Source organism: Triticum urartu, chromosome 5 (assembly GCF_003073215.2).
Source record: "Triticum urartu cultivar G1812 chromosome 5, Tu2.1, whole genome shotgun sequence".
Classification (NCBI taxonomy): domain Eukaryota; kingdom Viridiplantae; phylum Streptophyta; class Magnoliopsida; order Poales; family Poaceae; genus Triticum; species Triticum urartu.
In genome coordinates, this window is record NC_053026.1 from 430,957,827 (window position 1) to 430,979,489 (window position 21,663).

At 45.7% G+C, this 21,663-nt stretch overlaps 2 protein-coding genes across 2 annotated transcripts; one reads left to right on the forward strand and one right to left on the reverse strand.

The window, feature by feature from the left end:
• Positions 1 to 14,463: 14,463 nt before the first annotated feature.
• LOC125556152 (tuliposide A-converting enzyme b3, amyloplastic-like) lies at positions 14,464 to 15,783 on the forward strand. The gene has a single exon (XM_048718937.1). It carries the CDS (start codon positions 14,644 to 14,646, stop codon positions 15,619 to 15,621), a length of 978 nt encoding a protein of 325 aa, XP_048574894.1. The 5' UTR covers positions 14,464 to 14,643; the 3' UTR covers positions 15,622 to 15,783.
• A 2,787-nt stretch (positions 15,784 to 18,570) lies between these two features.
• Positions 18,571 to 20,403, reverse strand: LOC125509546 (NF-kappa-B-activating protein-like). Its single transcript, XM_048674533.1, has one exon. It carries the CDS (start codon positions 20,299 to 20,301, stop codon positions 18,727 to 18,729), a length of 1,575 nt encoding a protein of 524 aa, XP_048530490.1. The 5' UTR covers positions 20,302 to 20,403; the 3' UTR covers positions 18,571 to 18,726.
• Between the last annotated feature and the right edge of the window lie 1,260 nt (positions 20,404 to 21,663).

Consider the following 21,663-nt stretch of genomic DNA (forward strand, 5'->3'; position numbering starts at 1 on the left):
TTCACCGCCTCCCACCGACGCGGGCCCGCCAGGCCCAGCGCCGGCCCTCCCGCGCGCCTCCCGGGCCGAGCCGCCCAGCGCGCCCGCGCCTGCTTCTTCCTCCGCCGGTCACCGCCCAGCACCACCACCGCCGCCCGCCTGCCAGAGCTCCTCCGTCCGCGGCCGCCTCTCCCCGTCGACAGCCCTCGTGCGCCGCGCCGCCCGGAGCTCCCCGAGTCGCCCCGCGCCTGCTCCTCTGCCCTCGTCGCCGCACAACTCCGCCGGCGCCGGATCCGGCAGGTCCGACGTCTCGGGCGAGCTCCGTAGCAAGCTCCGGCGATCCCCCCTCCATTTCCGGCGAGCTCGAGTCGACCTTGGTTCACATGCGGCTACAGTGCTGGATCTCAGATCTAGCGGAGACGGTTGACTTTTATCCCGTAACCCTAGTTTTTTTGCGTTTTTCAGCATGTCGTAACTCGGGATCCGTAGCTCCGATTTGAGCATGTTGCATATCAAAATGTTCGTCTCAACGAGTACATCATTTCATCTCATTGCATCATTTTCATTTGAGCTCATCTTAATGCCCGAAATGCTGTTGGAAGAGGGCTATGTGATAAAATTGCCAGATCTGTTTCATCAAATAGATATTTGTCATTTTTGCCATGATTAATGAGTGCATGATATGCTCCTGAGCTCTACATGAGTTTTGTTATATGCCATGCCATCTTTACAGAGGTGCTTACCATGTATTTTTGTGATATGTGTGGTGACTAGCACAAGCTTGCAAAGTAGTGCAATCGGTAATGCTGATTTCAGAGACTTAGAATTTCTCCAAGTCCTTGTCCTGATTTTGTCATTATGCCATATGTTTATGTTGTTTCCTAGTGATCCATGCCTCTTTTGAGGATGATCAGTAAGGATGTTTTGTTAACCTTGTGGTGCTCTATCCATCCATGTCTTTGTTTGAAATTATGGAGCACCATAGCTTGAGTCAATCGAGCTCCACTTTTGCTCTTTCGTGAATCCTGACAGATTGTTGACTTGTTAGCGATTTTGCCAAGGATGTTGCTATTGATCCGTGCATGCTATATTGTTTTTCTTGCCATGTCTAGCTTCTATGATATGTATTCTTGATGGTTGTATGCTTAGTTTGTCATGCCATGCTCTGTAGTGAGTGCATCGAGCTCGTGAACATGCCTACTCGTTAACTGTTTTGCATGCTCCAGTTTTTCACTAAGTCCGAGATCTGTTTATGTTTTTGCCATGTTCACATGCTTGCAATTGTATTTTATGATCCCTTTTGGCTCAAGGTCACTAAGGTACTTTTGTTAAGTGCTTTGAGTAGCTTCATATAATGCCTTGATTTTCCATGTTAAGTTCCTGTAGCATGTAGTTTTCACGCTCTAAAGTGTGCTATCTGATGTTAAATTCCAGACTTGTGTTAATTTCACTAAGTCTGAAACCTGTTATCATTTACATTTTTGCCATGCTTGTTTGAACCTGTTAATGGATGAATTAGCCGTAGCTCAATGTTCATCTTTTGTCAAGAATCATAAGAGGATCCCTGACATGTATTTTGTTGTCATGTTTGAGTGTTGTAGCATAATTATCTTGATGCATTTAGATGGCTACTTGCTGATTATCGCAGACCGGTGCCATATTTGTTTTGCTTGCCATTTCCAAACCGTGCATCCGATTTCGGTGATCTTTATATCAATTTCAACCGAAATCACCTCACCTTTCCAGTGGCACTCTTGGATTTCCAAGTTGAGGCCAGGTTCAATCATTCCTTGTCAAATCTTGCATATGTATCACATATCGCATCCCGCATAGCATACCATGTTTGCATCATGTTGTTTGAGCATTGCACGTGGTTGATTGTGTTCCTTTTGCTTGTTTGTCTTGTTTGGGTAGAGCCGGGAGACGAGTTTGTGAACGAGGATCCCATTGAGTTTGCTTACGAGGATCAAGTCAACTCTGACAACTTTGCAGGCAAGATGATCATACCCTCAAAATCACTTCTATCTTTGCTTGCTAGATGCTCGCTCTTTTGCTATGCCTATGCTACGATGCCTACCACTTTATTATCATGCCTCCCAAATTGCCATGACAAACCTCTAACCCACCATGTCCTAGCAAACCGTTGATAGGCTATGTTACCGCTTTGCTCAGCCCCTCTTATAGCGTTGCTAGTTGCAGGTGAAGATTGGAGATCGTTCCTTGTTGGAACATTGTTTATTATTGGGATATCACCATATTATCTTGTTTATCTTAATGCACCTATATACTTGGTAAAGGGTGGAAGGCTCGGCCTTTTGCCTAGTGTTTTGTTCCACTCTTGCCGCCCTAGTTTCCGTCATATCGGTGTTATGTTCCTGGATTTTGTGTTCCTTACGCGGTTGGGTTATAATGGGAACCCCTTGACAGTTCGCCTTGAATAAAACTCCTCCAGCAATGCCCAACCTTGGTTTTTACCATTTTCCACCTAGCCTCTTTTTCCCTTGGGTTTCCGGAGCCCAAGGGTCATCTTTATTTAAACCCCCCTGGGCCAGTGCTCCTCTGAGTGTTGGTCCGACCGAGTAGACTGCGGGGCCACCTCGGGGCAACTTGAGGGTTGGTTTTACTTGTAGGATGTCTCATCTGAGTGTGCCCTGAGAACGAGATATGTGCAGCTCCTATCGGGATTTGTCGACACATTCGGGCGGTGTTGCTGGACTTGTTTTACCATTGTCGAGGATGTCTTGTAAAACCGAGATGCCGAGTCTGATCGGAATATCTTCGGAGAAGGAATATCCTTCATTGACCGTGAGAGCTTGTGATGGGCTAAGTTGGGACTCCCCTGCAGGGATTTGAACTTTCGAAAGCCGTGCCCGCGGTTATGGGCAGATGGGAATTTGTTAATGTCCGGTTGTAGATAACTTGAAACTTTAACTTAATTAAAATGAATCAACCGCGTGTGTGACCGTGATGGTCTCTTCTCGGCGGAGTCCGGGAAGTGAACACGGTGTTGGAGTAATGTTTGACGTAGGTTGTTCTAGGATCACTTCTTGATCATAGTTCTTCGTTCGTGCTTTGCCTTCTCTTCTCGCTCTCTTTTGCGATCAGTTTAGCCACCATATATGCTAGTCGCTTGCTGCAGCTCCACATATTACCTTGCCTTTACCTATAAGCTTAAATAGTCTTGATCGCGAGGGTGCGAGATTGCTGAGTCCCCGTGACTCACAGATTACTTCCAAACCAGATGCAGGGACCGATGATACCGTTCCAGACGATGCACTTGAGCTCAAGTGGGAGTTCGACAAAGACTCTCGCCGTTACTATGTGTCTTTCCCAGATGATCAGTAGTGGTGCCCAGTTGGGGGCGATCGGGGACTGTGTCGCATATGGGGTTGATCTTTTATTTTGGTACCGTAGTCGGACCATGAGTGTATTGGATGATTGTAATGTTATTCATATATTTGTGTGACGTGGCGAGTGTAAGCCAACTATGTATCCTTTCCCCTTATATATATTACATGGGTTGTTGTGAAGATTACCTTACTTGCGACATTGCTTTCAATGCGGTTATGCCTCTAAGTCGTGCTTTGACACGTAGGAGATATAGCCGCATCGAGGGCATTACAAAAACCTTTCGCAACAAGTCGAGCTTTGTAGACAGTAACATTACCGTCAGCGTAAGTCTTCTTCTTGAAGATCCATTTATTCTCTATTGCTTGCCTATCATCGGGCAAGTCAACCAAAGTCCACACTTTGTTCTCATACATGGATCCCATCTCATATTTCATGGCCTCAAGCCATTTTGCGGAATCTGGGCTCACCATCGCTTCTTCATAGTTCGTAGATTCATCATGATCTAGTAGCATGACTTCCAGAACAGGATTACCGTACCACTCTGCTGCGGATCTTACTCTGGTTGATCTACGAGGTTTGGTAGTAACTTGATCTGAAGTTCCATGATCATCATCATTAACTTCCTCACTAATTGGTGTAGGCGTCACAGAAACCGGTTTCTGTGATGAACTACATTCCAATAGAGGAGCGGGTATAGTTACCTCATCAAGTTCCACTTTCCTCCCACTCACTTCTTTCGAGAGAAACTCCTTCTCTAGAAAGGATCCATTCTTAGCAACGAATGTCTTGCCTTCCGATATGTCATAGAAGGTGTACCCAACAGTCTCCTTTGGGTATCCTATGAAGACACATTTCTCCGATTTGGGTTCGAGCTTATCAGGTTGAAGCTTTTTCACATAAGCATCGCAGCCCCAAACTTTCAGAAACGACAACTTTGGTTTCTTGCCAAACCACAGTTCATAAGGCGTCGTCTCAACGGATTTTGATGGTGCCCTATTTATCGTGAATGCGGCCGTCTCTAAAGCATAACCCCAAAATTATAGCGGTAAATCTGTAAGAGACATCATAGATTGCACCATATCTAGTAAAGTACGATTACGACGTTCGGACACACCATTACGTTGTGGTGTTCCGGGTGGCGTGAGTTGCGAAACTATTCCGCATTGTTTCAAATGCAGACCAAAATCGTAACTCAAATATTCTCCTCCACAATCAGATGGTAGAAACTTTATTTTCTTGTTACGATGATTTTCAACTTCACTCTGAAATTCTTTGAACTTTTCAAATGTTTCAGATTTATGCTTCATTAAGTAGATATACCCATATCTGCTTAAATCATCTGTGAAGGTGAGAAAATAACAATATCTGCCACGAGCCTCAACATTCACGGACCACATACATCTGTATGTATGATTTCCAACAAATCTGTTGCTCTCTTCATAATTCCGAAGAACGGCGTTTTTAGTCATCTTGCCCATGAGGCATGGTTCGCAAGCATCAACTGATTCATAATCAAGTGATTCCAAAAGCCCATCAGCATTGATTTTCTTCATGCGCTTTACACCAATATGACCTAAACGGCAGTGCCACAAATAAGTTGCACTATCATTATTAACTTTGCATCTTTTGGCTTCAATATTATAAATTTGTGTATCACTACGATCGAGATTCAAGAAACCATTTTCATTAGGTGCGTAACCATAGAAGGTTTTATTCATGTAAACAGAATAACAATTATTCTCTAAATTAAATGAATAACCGTATTGCAATAAACATGATAAAATCATATTCATGCTCAACGCATACACCAAATAACACTTATCTAGGTTCAACACTAATCCCGAAAGTGTAGGGAGTGTATGATGATGATCATATCAATCTTGGAACCACTTCCAACACACATCGTCACTTCACCCTTAAGTAGTCTTTGTTCATTCTGCAACTCCCGTTTCGAGTTACTACTCTTAGCAACTGAACCAGTATCAAATACCGAGGGGTTGCTATAAACACTAGTAAAGTACACATCAATAACATGTATATCAAATATAGCATTTGCTCACTTTGCCATCCTTCTTATCTTCCAAATACTTGGGGCTGTTCCGCTTCCAGTGACCAGTCCCTTTGCAGTAGAAGCACTTAGTCTCATGCTTAGGTCCAGACTTGGGCTTCTTCACTTGAGCAGCAACTTGCTTGCTGTTCTTCTTGAAGTTCCCTTTCTTTCCCTTTTCCCTTTTCTTGAAACTAGTGGCCTTGTTAATCATCAACACTTGATGCTCTTTCTTGATTTCTACCTTCATTGATTTCATCATAATGAAAAGCTCGGGAATCGTTTTCGTCATCCCTTGCATACTATAGTTCATCACGAAGTTCTACTAACTTGGTGATTGTGACTAGAGAATTCTGTCAATCACTATTTTATCTGGAAGATTAACTCCCACTTGATTCAAGCGATTGTAGTACCCAGACAATCTGAGCACATGCTCACTACTTGAGCTATTCTCCTCCATCTTTTAGCTATAGAACTTGTTGGAGACTTCATATCACTCAATTCGGATATTTGCTTGAAATATTAACTTCAACTCCTGGAACATCTCATATGGTCCATGACATTCAAAACGTCTTTGAAGTCCTGATTCTAAGCCGTTTAAGCATGGTGCACTAAACTATCAAGTAGTCATCATATTGATCTAGCCAAACGTTCATAACATTTGCATCTGCTCCTGCAATAGGTTTGTCACCTAGCGGTGCATCAAGGACATAATTCTTCTGTGCAGCAATGAGGATAAACCTCAGATCACTGATCCAATCCGCATTATTGCTACTAACATCTTTCAACTTGGTTTTCTCTAGGAACATATCAAAAATAAAACAGGGGAGCTAAACGCGGGCTATTGATCTACAACATAGATATGCTAATACTGCCAGGACTAAGTTCATGATAAATTAAGGTTCAATTAATCATATTACTTAAGAACTCCCACTTAGATAGACATCCCTCTAATCATCTAAGTGATCACGTGATCCAAATCAACTAAACCATAACCGATCATCACGTGAAATGGAGTAGTTTTCAATGGTGAACATCACTATGTTGATCATATCTACTATATGATTCACGCTCGACCTTTCGGTCTTAGTGTTCCGAGGCCATATCTGCATATGCTAGGCTCATCAAGTTTAACCTGAGTATTCTGCGTGTGCAAAACTGGCTTGCACCCGTTGTAGATGGACGTAGAGCTTATCACACCCGATCATCACGTGGTGTCTGGGCACGACAAACTTTGGCAACGGTGCATACTCAGGGAGAACACTTTTATCTTAAAATTTAGTGAGATATCATCTTATAATGCTACCGTCAATCAAAGCAAGATAAGATGCATAAAAGATAAACATCACACGCAATCATAATATGTGACATGATATGGCCATCATCATCTTGTGCCTTTGGTCTCCATCTCCAAAGCATCGTCATGATCTCCATCATCACCGGCATGACACCATGATCTCATCATCTTGATCTATATCAATGTGTCGTCACATGATCGTCTCGCCAACTATTGCTCTTGCAACTATTGCTATCGCATAGCGATAAAGTAAAGCAATTATTTGGCGCTTGCATCTTATGCAATAGAGAGACAATCGTAAGGCTTTTGCCAGTTGCCGATAACTTCAACAAAACATGATCATCTCATACAACAACTTATATCTCATCATGTCTTGACCATATCACATCACAACATGCCTTGCAAAAACAAGTTAGACGTCCTCTACTTTGTTGTTGCAAGTTTTACGTGGCTGCTACGGGCTGAGCAAGAACCGTTCTTACGTACGCATCACAACCACAACGATAGTTTGTCAAGTTGGTGCTGTTTTAACCTTCACAAGGATCGGGCGTAGCCACACTCGGTTCAACTAAAGTTGGAGAAACTGACAACCGCCAGCCACCTGTGTGCAAAGCACGTTGGTAGAACCAGTCTCGCGTAAGCGTACGCGTAATGTCGGTCCAGGCCGCTTCATCCAACAATACCGCCGAACCAAAGTATGATATGCTGGTAAGCAGTATGACTTATATCGCCCACAACTCACTTGTGTTCTACTCGTGCATATGACATCTACGCATAAAACCAGGCTCGGATGCCACTGTTGGGGAATGTAGTAATTTAAAAAAAAATCCTACGCACACGCAAGATCATGGTGATGCATAGCAACGAGAGGGGAGAGTGTGTCCATGTATCCTCGTAGACCGAAAGCGGAAGCGTTAGCACCACCCGGTTGATGTAGTCGTACGTCTTCACGATCCGACCGATCAAGTACCGAATGCACGGCACCTCCGAGTTCTGCACACGTTCAACTCGATGACATCCCTCGAACTCCGATCCAGCCAAGTGTTGAGGGAGAGTTTCGTAAGCACAACGGCATGATGACGATGATGATGTTCTACCGAAGCAGGGCTTCGCCTAAGCACCGCTACGATATGATCGAGGTGGATTATGGTGGAGGGGGGCGCCGCACACGGCTAAGAGATCAAGAGATCAGTTGTTGTGTCTCCAAGGGGTGCCCCTCTCCCCGTATATAAAGGAGTGGAGGAGGGAGAGGGCCGACCCTCTCTATGGCGCGCCCTAGGGGAGTCCTACTCCCACCGGGAGTAGGATTCCCCCTTTCCTAGTAGAACTAGGAGTCCTTCCAAGTAGTAGGAGTAGGAGAGAAGGAAAGGGAAAAGAGAAGAGAAGGAAGGAGGGGGCGCCGCCCCTCCCCCTAGTCCAATTCAGACTAGGCCTTTGGGGGGGGGGGGCGCAGCCTCTCCTCTCTCTTTCCCCTAAAGCCCAATAAGACCCATCTACTCCCCGGCGAATTCCCGTAACTCTCCGGTACTCCGAAAAATACCCGAATCACTCGGAACCTTTTCGATGTCCGAATATAGTCGTCCAATATATCGATCTTTACGTCTCGACCATTTCGAGACTCCTCGGCATGTCCCCAATCTCATTCGGGACTCCAAACTACCTTAGGTACATCAAAACACATAAACTCATAATATAACCGTCATCGAACTTTAAGCGTGCGAACCCTACGGGTTCGAGAACTATGTAGACATGACCGAGACACGTCTCCGGTCAATAACCAATAGCGGAACCTGGATGCTCATATTGGCTCCTACATATTCTACGAAGATATTTACCGGTCAAACCGCATAACAACATACGTAGTTCCCTTTTTGTCATCGGTATGTTACTTGCCCGAGATTCGATCGTCGGTATCTCAATACCTAGTTCAATCTCGTTACCGGCAAGTCTCTTTACTCGTTCCGTAGTACATCATCCCGCAACTAACTCATTAGTTGCAATGCTTGCAAGGCTTAAGTGATGTGTATTACTGAGTGGGCCCAGAGATACCTCTCCGACAATTAGAGTGACAAATCCTAATCTCGAAATACGCCAACCCAACAAGTACCTTCGGAGACACCTGTAGAGCACCTTTATAATCACCCAGTTACGTTGTGACGTTTGGTAGCACACAAAGTGTTCCTCCGGTAAACGGGAGTTGCATAATCACATAGTCATAGTAACATGTATAAGTCATGAAGAAAGCAATAGCAACAAACTAAGCGATCAAGTGCTAAGCTAACGGAATGGGTCAAGTCAATCACATCATTCTCCTAATGATGTGATCTCATTAATCAAACAACAACTCTTTGCCTATGGCTAGGAAACTAATCATCTTTGATCAACGAGCTAGTCAAGTAGAGGCATACTAATGACACTCTGTTTGTCTATGTATTCACACATGTATCATGTTTCCGGTTAATACAATCCTAGCATGAATAATAAACATATATCATGATATAAGGAAAAAATAATAACTTTATTATTGCCTCTAGGGCATATTTCCTTCAAATGTTACTGTCTACAAAGCTCGACTTGTTGCAAAAGGTTTTTGACAAGTTCAAGGAGTTGACTACGATGAGACCTTCTCACCCGTAGCGATGCTTAAGTCTGTCCGAATCATGTTAGCAATTGCCGCATTTTATGATTATGAAATTTGGCAGATGGATGTCAAAACTGCATTCCTGAATGGATTTCTGGAAGAAGAGTTGTATATGATGCAACCAGAAGGTTTTGTCGATCCAAAGGGAGCTAAAAAAGTGTGCAAGCTCCAGCGATCCATTTATGGACTGGTGCAAGCCTCTCAGAGTTGGAATAAACGCTTTGATAGTGTGATTCGGACGATTCTAAATCGCAAACCGGATACGTCTTTACATTGAACGGTGGAGCTGTCAGTTGGTGCAGTTCTAAACAAAGCGTCATGGCGGGATCTACGTGTGAAGCGGAGTAGATAGCTGCTTCGGAAGCAGCAAATGAAGGAGTCTGGATGAAGGAGTTCATATCCAATCTAGGTGTCATACCTAGTGCATCGGGTCCAATGAAAATCTTTTGTGACAATACTGGAGCAATTGCCTTGGCGAAGGAATCCAGATTTCACAAAAGAACCAAGCACATCAAGAGACGCTTCAATTGCATCTGGGATCTAGTCCTGGTGGGAGACATAGAAATTTGAAAGATACATACGGATCTGAATGTTGCAGACCCATTGACTAAGCCTCTTCCACGAGCAAAACATGATCAGCACCAAGACTCCATGGGTGTTAGAATCATTACTGTGTAATCTAGATTATTGACTCTAGTGCAAGTGGAAGACTGAAGGAAATATTCCCTAGAGGCAATAATAAAGTTATTATTTATTTCCTTATATCGTGATAAATGTTTATTATTCATGCTAGAATTGTATTAACCGGAAACATGATACATGTGTGAATACATAAACAAACAGAGTGTCACTAGTATGCCTCTACTCGACTAGCTTGTTAATCAAAGATGGTTATGTTTCCTAACCATAGACATGAGTTGTCATTTGATTAATGGGATCACATCATCAGGAGAATGATGTGATTGACATGACCCATTCCATTAGCTTAGCACCCGATCGTTTAGTATGTTGCTATTGCTTTCTTCATGACTTATACATGTTCCTATGACTATGAGATTATGCAACTCCCGTTTACCGGTGGAACACTTTGTGTGCTACCAAACGTCACAACATAACTGGGTGATTATAAAGGCGCTCTACAGGTATCTCCAAAGGTACTTGTTGGGTTGGCGTATTTCGAGATTAGGATTTGTCACTCCGATTGTCGGAGAGGTATCTCTGGGCCCACTCAGGTAATGCACATCACTTAAGCCTTGCAAGCATTGCAACTAATGAGTTAGTTGCAGGATGATGTATTACGGAACGAGTAAAGAGACTTGCCGGTAACGAGATTGAACTAGGTATTGAGATACCGACGATCGAATCTCGGGCAAGTAACATACCGAGAAGAGGAGAGGCGGGCAGGGCCGCACGCCCCTCCCCCCTACTCCGAATAGGACAAGGAGAGGGGGGCGCCCCCCCCCCCTTTCCTTCCTCTCTCCCTCCTCTTTCCCCCCTTCTCCTAATCCAACAAGGAAGGGAGGGAGTCCTACTACCGGTGGGAGTAGGACTCCTCTTGGCACGCCTCCTCCTGGCCGGCCTCACCTCCCCCCTTTTCTCCTTTATATACGGGGGCAGGGGCACCCCATAGACACAACAATTGATTTGATCTTTTAGCCGTGTGCGGTGCCCCTCTCCACCATAGTCCACCTCGATAATACTGTAGCGGTGCTTAGGCGAAGCCCTGCGTCGGTAGAACATCATCATCGTCACCACGCCGTCGTGCTGACGAAACTCTCCATCAACACTCGGCTGGATCGGAGTTCGAGGGACGTCATCGGGCTGAACGTGTGCTAAACTCGGAGTTGACGTGCGTTCGGTACTTGATCGGTCGGATCATGAAGACGTACGACTACATCAACCGCGTTGTGCTAACGCTTCCGCTTTCGGTCTACGAGGGTACGTGGACAACACTCTCCCCTCTTGTTGCTATGCATCACCATGATCTTGTGTGTGCGTAGGAAATTTTTTGAAATTACTACGTTCCCCAACAGCATTAACATATATGAGGAAATAGCATGCAAAAAAATAGAGCAAAAGTATCAGACCACCATCGGACTTAAGTTTACAACTCGATCCAATAAATACTTCAGAAGAACGATAGTTGCAACTTAGAAAACAAATGCCCATATAATGAGATCCGCTTGAAGACTAACTCAAATGTCTTCCCCTTTGTCATCGAATGACCAAAAGGGGCGAAAAATGAGGACTAACGCCCCTAAAAATATCATCATGAAGTCGAGGAGGAGCACCAGCGTTGTTGGGGTCGTCCGTTGATGTAGGGCCTGTCGCGGTGTCGTTTGAGATCTTCATCGCCGTAGAGGTGAGACAGTACAGCCCAAGTGCGGTCAAAAACTTCATGCAAGTAGTAGTGGTTCTTCTTCACGGTGTTTTGCGTGATTGTCATGTTTTGAAGAATTGGACCAAACCAATGCTTGACCCACTTGTGATTGCGATCAACCTTCTGATGAAGACTTGGATTGGTGGCGTGGTATGTATGGACTCGGATTGGTGGTAGGATATGGCAGCGGTGGTGGTATATGTCAGCGGTGGCAGGATATGGCTGTAGCGATGAAGATAGTGCGGTGACGGCGTGACAAACTGTGACAAAACTCGAAACTCTAAAGGACTAGATGCTAAGACCAGCAACTCGACATGATGATGCAACCGCAAATTCAACAAAACAAAACCCTAAAAAGATTATGCAAAGGCCCAGATTAGTTCGGATATGATGAACTAACTCTAATTATTTTTTTGGCTTTTTCGTGGACTATAGGTATGAAGAACAGACTTGATCTAAACTATGAAAAACTGGAAAATCTCATCGAACAACCTAAAAATCTGATACTACTTGATAAAGACGAAGGTATCCTGATATTTCGATGAGATAGCTATCGTTTTCTGTGGGAGTCGACTTTGATGATCCGACTATGAACGTGCGAAGTCGTCGCGCCTTAGCAATCGCTAAACCAAGTTCCGAGGGGTTATTGACCACGCCGGAGCATGATCAACCTGACCACAAGGGTCTATTTCCTGTGAGCAAACGAAGAACAAGTAAGAAACTGAGATTGCAATCTAGATATTGCGAATATAAGAGAAAAACTTTATTGATGAAAGTGGGGTTCTGTGACGTCTTGGTCTGGTCGTTAAACACAAACGAAGTACGCGAAATTGCAAGTATGTCGAACTTTTAATATAAACAAAATCCAAAGTCTAAATGGCACCCTAAGGGCTGTATATATGAAGGGAGAGGGGGAAATTTCATGGCCCTTGGAGAAGGGGTCCGAAACTAACCCTAACTCTTGTTTCCCCACACATACAGACTCTAAAAACAGTTTATACTCAAGTATTTCGAAATCACATGGGCCCAGCCCAATAATAAAGCGAAACACCTATAATAGCCTCTGGACGAAATTTAGGAAGTGACATCTTATATATTTCGTTCAAGTCTTCATGCGCTTATTATGGTGACTTCAAAGTCCTGAGGCTATTATGTGTGGGGAAACAAGAGTCAGGGTCTATTTCCTGTGAGCAAACGAAGAACAAGTAAGAAACTGAGATTGCAATCTAGATATTGCGAATATAAGAGAAAAACTTTATTGATGAAAGTGGGGTTCTGTGACGTCTTGGTCTGGTCGTTAAACACAAACGAAGTACGCGAAATTGCAAGTATGTCGAACTTTTAATATAAACAAAATCCAAAGTCTAAATGGCACCCTAAGGGCTGTATATATGAAGGGAGAGGGGGAAATTTCATGGCCCTTGGAGAAGGGGTCCGAAACTAACCCTAACTCTTGTTTCCCCACACATACAGACTCTAAAAACAGTTTATACTCAAGTATTTCGAAATCACATGGGCCCAGCCCAATAATAAAGCGAAACACCTATAATAGCCTCTGGACGAAATTTAGGAAGTGACATCTTATATATTTCGTTCAAGTCTTCATGCGCTTATTATGGTGACTTCAAAGTCCTGAAATCATCACTTGAAACTCCATTCTTGTTCCCCTTGCGCATGTCATCATCTCCATGCTTGAACTTACTCCAAGGTTCATCTTTTTTGTCCAAGCTAAGCCCTTCATTTTGTAAAACAAATGTATCCAATGTAAGCAACATCATATTCTTATGAACATTAGAATCGTTACCAAGAAACGAAAATATCTAGTAATTCAATTGACTTGCGTGAGCTCTACCAATTGGTCCAGTATATATAGCAGCAGGGGCTGGGGTGTAACAATGGTATTGAAATTTGGCATCTGGCTTGCAGCAGTGCTGGCATGAAATTAGGCACAATCAAAAAATGAGATCCATAAACACCAGCATCCAAGACATAGTTTTATAAATGAAGCCCACCACCTAGGATGAGGCATTGGAAAATTCGACCCTGACGGTGTTCGAACCCTGGTCGCGGGATGAGCCATCGCCCACCCTTGCCACTAGCCACTAGGCTACAGCCCAGTACTCAAATTAGGCAGAATCAAAGGGTGGATCATGGGTGAGCGTGGCATCTCGCCGGAGACCGGAGGCGGCAACATCATGCTTTGCAAGATTCACTCGTGAAACGTATCGACAGACTCCATGTACTCCAAGGAGGGGAAGGCCAGCCGCCACCATGTCGTGCATCTCCTTTCCATGTACGACACTTTATGCTCCGGCGGCGGCGGCCCGAAGCTCGGCGGTGTGCATCCATGGTGGTGGAGCCGGACGCTAGGCGTCGGTGGCGGCCTCGGCGTGTTCCTATCGAGCCGCTATGGAGCTTGCGTCTGCTGTGGATACGAGGAAAAACAACAGACCGAGCGGTGTTCTGGAAACGGCCGGATTACCGGCGGATTACAAGCGTGACGTGAATTCAGGCGTAAAGTTTACGATCGAAAAACGTCATTGCAAGCAGATCCCTGGTTTTTCGTTACGGGCGTATTTTTCCCGCGTGTAAACCGCTGGAAAACGACAATCCAAGCGCGGCCTTAGCCCTCTCAGCGAACGTTCGCAAAGGAAGTATATTTTCGATCACATTTGCTGTCTGAATAGTTGGGGGGATGTAGAGTACGAGCGTGACGTGACCAGAGCGCTTGCGTGTAACAAAAAACGAGCATAGTAGCTAACTGACAATGATTTGAGCTGTACTTTGTCCTCAAGGCGTCACCACAAATACAAGGGCACACATACGCATAAGCATAGGATAACACGGATCCTCTGGGCATCAACGTGTCCTGCTACTCCACCTCTACCACACCGCCGGTCACCTCGCGGCCTCCGCCGATCGAATCCTAGCTTGGCTGGCGCTGGACAATGGATTCCGGGAGCACGGAGGTCCTCGTTGAAAACAGCTGCTTCCGACTATACAAGGACGGCCACATCGACCGTCTCGTAGGCGCGGACGATGTGCCCGCCGGCTTCGACGCCGACACCGGCGTCACCTCCAGAGACGTCGTGATCGACGCCGTCACTGGCGTCGCCGTTCGCCTCTACCTGCCAGACGTCCATGCCGCTGAATCCGACGGCGCCGACATCAGTACCGCCGCGGTCACGAAGCTCCCGATCGTCGTCTTCTTCCACGGCGGTTTCTTCATCGTCGGATCAGCCGGCTGCCCTAGGTACCACCGCTACGTGAACTCGCTGGCCGCCGACGCCCGCGCCATCGTCGTCTCCGTCGACTACCGCCTCGCGCCCGAGCACCTGCTCCCGGCGGCCTACGACGACTCCTGGGCCGCGCTCAACTGGGCGGTGTCCGGCGCCGACCCGTGGCTGTCCGAGCACGGCGACCTCGGCCGCGTCTTCGTGGCCGGCGCCAGCGCCGGCGGGAACATAGCCCACAACATGGCCATCGCCGCCGGCGCGAGCGGCCTCTTCGCCGCGGCGACGCGCCTGGAGGGGGCGGTCTTGCTCCACCCTTCGTTCAGCGGCGAGCGGAGGATCGAGACGGAGTCAGAGGAGTACAGGGAGAGCGTCAAGATGCGGTGCTCCGTGATCTTCCCCGGCGCGAGGGGCGGGCTGGACGACCCGAGGATGAACCCGACGGCCGACGGCGCGCCGAGCCTGCGGACGCTGCCGTGCGAGAGGATGCTGGTGAGCGCGGCGTCGGAGGACGCGAGGCTGCCGAGGATACGGGCGTACTACGACGCCGTGAAGTCCAGCGGGTGGCGCGGGCAAGTGGAGTGGTTCCAGTCGGAAGGCAAGGGGCACGCCTTCTTCGTCGACGAGCATGGCTGCTGCCGCGAGGCGGTTGCGCTCATGGAACGAGTGGTTGGTTTCATCGCCGGCTATTAATAGCTGGGCTCTCAAATGTGAAGTGGTTTTCCGAAAAATAAATGTGAAGTGATTCTGACTTCACTCAGCATCTTTTAATCAAGTTATATGAGATGGAAACTTGTATTTCCGACTCGGGGCAGTGACGGTGGAAAATAAAAGCGCGTCTAAATTCATGATTTCCCTCTGATTGCTCCTGAAGAATAGCATCCTGACAAATTATAACTTGACTAGAAAAGGATGGACAGGAAATGAGCAATGTCGATTTTGCTTTGAGGCAGGTAGTATTGCGTGCTTTGAACCTCCGAAAAACTCCTACTGATACAGAGGGTGTGATTGGGGGTTGGATCTCTTCGTTTTCAGTAAAGCAATGCAAGCTTTTTTTTTTTGAAACGGAGTAAAGCAATGCAAGCTGATGCTTTGTTTCGACGTCAATTTCCTACTGATCCTGCTAGTGTTGCTTTTACGATGTGTAATTATATCAACTCTTGGGCAAATATTGCAGTAGGTGATTCGAGACATTTTTTGCCCACAAGCATGGATGAGGGCTGACCACAAGGAGGATCACAAGATGCTGATGAGGCTTTGTTTGCCTTTTTACACTGTATCCTGCCTGCGTTGGTACGTGCCCCTGTGCAACGCTGATAGTTTTCCTATATGTGAGTTCAGTAGGAGGTGCTTTGCATTTTCAGTGTGTGATCCTGTTGTTGCTTTCACTTCCTTTGTATAACTTACTTTTTGGTATTAAACCTTGCATTTTGTGGTAGTTCCACAGAAAAAATAAGTTGTACTATGCACCAACGAACTTCAGTAGAAAAGTTAGCAAAATCACATGACAATGATCACGGTGTTGTGTATGCACGTTAAAGCTTGTCCCTGGGTATACACAACTTCTATGCACAACCCTGCATGTCCAAGTAGGAGTAATATACTCCCTCCATCCGGAAATACTTATCATCAAAATGGATAAAAAAAGATGCATCTAGACATGTTTTAGTAGACGTATTTTAGTTTTAGATACATCTATTTTTATCCATCAGTTTTAGATACATCTCTTTTTATCCATCTTGATGACAACTATTTTCGGACGGAGGGAGTATATACAACTTCTATGTACGTTCAAGCTTGTAAGCAATCTTGCAAAGCACAGAATAAGCTGCTGGCCGAAATCAGAATGGAGATGCAACGACAGCATAGCACTAGAGCTCTCCAGTAATCAGGTGGAAACAGAGCCTTTGGTCACACACACACACGCACACACACACTGGCGCAAACAAGTAGATCAACTTCTCAACACCCAAAGGGGGCATCAATCATCATTGCAGAGCATATTCAAAAGAGACCACGGCAGCATTACATAATAGAGCCAGCCAAAACACTTCATGGAATGCCACAACACTTCAGTTTTAGGGCATGTTTGGCTCATGAGTAACTTTGCCACAACTAACATTAGTCAAATTCTGGCCGCCACAAAAAGTGTGGTGAACAAAATGGTCACCACAAGCGTGCCAAGATTTCGCAAAAAACTGAGCCTATGACATGTGGACCACATAGCTAGAAATGTGTGGCAAGCCACAAGTGATGAACCAAACATAAGCCTAAGAGGCTAAGATGTTGTGACATGACTAAGGTTAAGGTGTGGCAACCTTAGGCTACAAACCAAACATGCCCTTAGTCCAGCAAGATACAACTACCACCTACAACCATCCTGGCATCCACCAGGCTGAAAGGCACCATATAGCCCCTGCTAAGACACCCTTTGTTAGGATAAGACTTCCACTAGTAGCTAACAATATGAACACCTTGGTTTTAGAAGGAATTTTGATTTTCCATAATGTCTACAATGGAAAGCAGATATTATTTATACTGTTTCAACCATTTCCAGAATGAAGTGCTGCAGTCATCAGAGTAATGGTGATTGTACGTAGTTGGAAATGGTATACATAATTGATCGACAAAGCATCAATCGACGACAGCCATGAAGTGGCTGACTGAAAGGCCAAGAACATTTTTGGTTAATTTACAGTTATACGGGACGAATGCAAGTACGGTCCATAGATGAGTTCTTAAGCAAGCTAGCCTGTTTATAAATAAGTTCTTAAGCAGCCTTTGAAAGTTATGTACAAAAACAGTGTGCTACATCCGGTTTACAGTATTCTAATTTGAGATTGCCAACTTAAAGCTAGATGAATATTGCTATTATGAATCAAATATCCAGTGAAGTCAAAGGGACAGTTTACAATGTAGAGTTAATAATGACATCTAACATCCCAAATATAGCCATATGCCGGCAGTACATTGGCAAATGCTCTCACGCATCAGTTCATCACCCTAATACATTCATTTTATCTTACTCACAAGAGAACAGATTATGGGAGGGCAGTTTTATCTTACTCACAAGAGAACAGATCATGGGAGGGCAGTTCTTAACGGGTGATTGCCATAACCATGAATTAATGGATAAAACTATTGCTGCTCATAGGTGTATCAAAATAATGACTAAAGCCCACGTAAAATTCAGCAAAACAAGGACCCAAGCTATCCAGTCAATCTAAAACTAAATAATTTCCGTAAAATGAGTAAATGCATATATCTATGAACTTAGGACAAACAAAAATCATTATACTCCCTCCGTTCCAAAATAGATGACTCAACTTTGTACTAAAGTTAGTACAAAGTTGAGTCATCTATTTTGGAACGGAGGGAGTAGATGTTAACAAAATTCGGTTTCGGATAGTGAAGATTTATTTGAAATCCGTAAGTGCCAAAGAAGACCCGCAGTACCCAAGCACCCCTTGCATGCTATAACAATTCTGATCCTAAACAATAACTGTACTGTCTTTCACATTCAAAAATACAAAAAGGAAAAAAATGGCCATTCTATCTTATCGTTGGAAAATAAATCCTATACAAATCATAGTGTGGTAAACCAAGCAGCTTGACAAACATGACAACAATCATGAACACATATAGAACAAAAGAGTAATATCTGATAAGCATAAGCTAAGTACAGTCGACACAAAACAGAAGTTACAAATGCAAACTCGACATCACTAGTACTACAGGAAAAACATGCATAACTATTAGTGGCAACCATTTCTTTGTAAAATAGCTAGAAATAATTACTCAGTCATCTGTAGCAGCAAATGGATCATGCGAAGGTCCTGTCTCTTGGCCAATGGTTCTTGAAACCAAGCGCTGCAAATCAGCCATAACCTTGTGCTCTCTCTTTGACTTCTCCTCGTAGTTAAACATGGCCAGTGCTCTCTTATCCTCTGCACTATAAACCTGGTTTTCCTTTCTTATACGGATAGCATTCATCCTCTGGTGCCTGCTTCCACTCATCACATACCCCAAATCTTCGAACTTCTGAATCTCATCTGCAGACAGACCAACCTCACCACGCCGTGGGATACGCTTCCCCTGCTGTACATACTGTGCAATGGCATCACCTTCACCAGGTCTGAGTGCACCACCATAGCTAATATGACCATCAGCACGCGGGAGTGGCATCGGTCCAACCGGCATCTCATTCTCCAGTGCAGCCTTCTTCTGGGCCTCAAGCATTTCCTTGAACTTAATTGCCTCTGGGTCAATCTCAGGCTCATCTGTCTCTTCAATTTCCTTTTCATCAATGATGGCATCAGAAGGGATCGAATCTTCAGAATCAGACTGACTGCTACTCTTCTTCCTTGAGCTCTTGCCCATTTTCTTGCTGTCCGTTGAGATAGGGCTAGAGACTAACACCTCCACCTCCTCGGAGCTAACATCAGATGGTACATCCAGACTCTTACTCTTCTTCCTCCTAGAGCTCCGTCCCCTCCTCTTAGACTTCTTGTGCCTCCGCGATCTCTTGCTCCTCCTCTTATCCCTAGAATCTTCAGAGTCATCGGAACCCTCTGAATCCTCATCGACCTTGCTATCACTCTCACTCTCCATATCAGACTTCCTGTGGCGACGATGGGCACGCTTGTTGCGCTTGCTGCTAGAACGTCTGCCCTTACGCCCTTTCTTTTTCTTCCTAGAATAATCTGATTCACTGGAATCAGATAAGCTACCAGACTCATCGGACTCAGATTCCGACGAATCCTTGTTCTCCTCCTCATCGCTCTTCTCAGATGACTCCTTCTTGGGCGATTCCTTCTTGTCCTTCTCCTCCTCCTCACTGTACTGGTACTCGTCGGCCTCGTCGTCACGGCGAGGAGGGCTGGGCGTGACTTTCCAGATGCACTTCTTCAGGCTTTTGCGGAGCTTCTGGCGCTTGACGCGGCGGTACTCGAAGTAGGTGAGGCCCTTGAGATCCTCGTCGTCGTCATCGGAGGCGGACCATTCGCCTCCCCCACCGCCGCCACGGCGCGCCGGGGGCTCCACGTCCCGAACCCGGTCCATGTCCCGACCGCGCTCATTGTGGTAGGGCGACCACTGGCGGCGGCGGTCACGGAAGGGGCTAGGGGACCGGTCGCGGCGGCGGTCGCGGTAGGGGCTAGGGGATCGGTCGCGGCGGCGGTCGCGAGACGGGACGGGGGACCTCTCGCCGCGGCGGTCGCGGGAGGGGATGGGGGACCGGTCGCGGCGGCGCTGGCGGCGCGGGGAGGGCGACGGGGACAGGGAGCGGCGGCGAGGGGAGGGCGAGGCGGAGACCCGGGAGCGACCGGGGAGGCGCACCACGGCGGACGCGAGGCGGCTCCCGGTGCGAGACATGGCGACGGACGGATCGCCGATTAGGTCGGGGTTGGGGATTCGATTTGGGGGGGAACAGAGGTGGGCAATTTGCGATGGATGTGTGTGGAACCAGCGGAGGTGAGGAGGAGGCGGGGCCGCCGGGAGAGGCTTCTCGATGTCGGTTAGGATGGGCTTTGGGCTTTACGGGCCTCTTGGTGCCAAGGGCCTTGATGGCAAAATACGTGTGATCACATACATGGGCTTTTTTTCTAAAAAAAATCATACAGGGGCTTTTTGGAACATCTAGGCAGCAACTAACTCATGGCTTGTGTTAGCTCAGTCAAATACAGAGTGCGCTTCAATTCACAAGAGACTAACATGTTTACACCATCAACGGGAATTCGGCAAGGTGACCCATTATCATATTTTTTTTCCTGATTTGTGCAGATGAAAAAGAAGTTGGTGGCATCGATGGGATAAGAGTGTGCAGGAATGCACCATCAGTCTCACATCTTTTATTTGCTGACGATTCTCTGATTCTCATGAAAGTAGACATGTTAAATGCAACTTCCTTACAGCATGTGTTGGATATCTATTGTGAAAATTCAGGACAATTTGTAGGTTTGGGTAAATCCAGTGTTTTCTTTAGCCCAAATACTAATGATCAAGCTAGAGATGAAATTTGTGAGGTACACATCACCACTCAAGCACTTTCAGATAAATACTTGGGCCTGTCGGCTATGGTTGGAGCAGATAGAAGTGATTGTTTTAAGCACTTTTGTGAGAAGATTAAAAACTATTGAAAGGTTGGATGGAAAAACAACTTTCTACATGAGGGAAGGAAGTCTTGTTAAAGGTTGTTGCTCAGCCATACCTGTATTTGCTATGTCTGTTTTTTGTCTGCCAAAGGGAGTATGCAAAGATATCACAGATGCGATTGCACGGTTTTGGTGGGGAGATAAGGAGGAGAATAAAAAATTACATTGGTTTTCTTGGTGGAAGCTTTGTGCCCCGAAGTCTGATGGTGGAATAGGGTTCAAAGACCTTTATTCTTTCAACTTAGCACTCCTTGCCAAACAATGCTAGAGATTAATTATATATCCAGATTCTATTTGTGACGGGATCCTTAAGAAGAAGTATTTCCCAAATATTGATATCCTCCAAGCCGGTCCAAAGAAGGGCTCTTCTTTTACATGGCAAAGCATTGTTGCGGGAATTGGTACTTTCAAACGTGGGTACATTTGGCGCATTGGATCAGGGGAGAAAGTTAACATATGGATTGATCCATGGGTCCCATCTAGCCCGGATAGGAGAATTTTGACTCCAAGAGGTAATATTATGCTTACAATGGTGAATGATTTGATAAACCCTGCTGATGGCCAATGGGACGAGGAGTTAATT

What these genes read in the sequence shown, in the direction of transcription:
- LOC125509546 (XM_048674533.1), bottom strand. Translation starts at nt 20,301, where the DNA reads ATGTCTCGCACCGGGAGCCGCCTCGCGTCCGCCGTGGTGCGCCTCCCC.
- LOC125556152 (XM_048718937.1), top strand. Translation starts at nt 14,644, where the DNA reads ATGGATTCCGGGAGCACGGAGGTCCTCGTTGAAAACAGCTGCTTCCGA.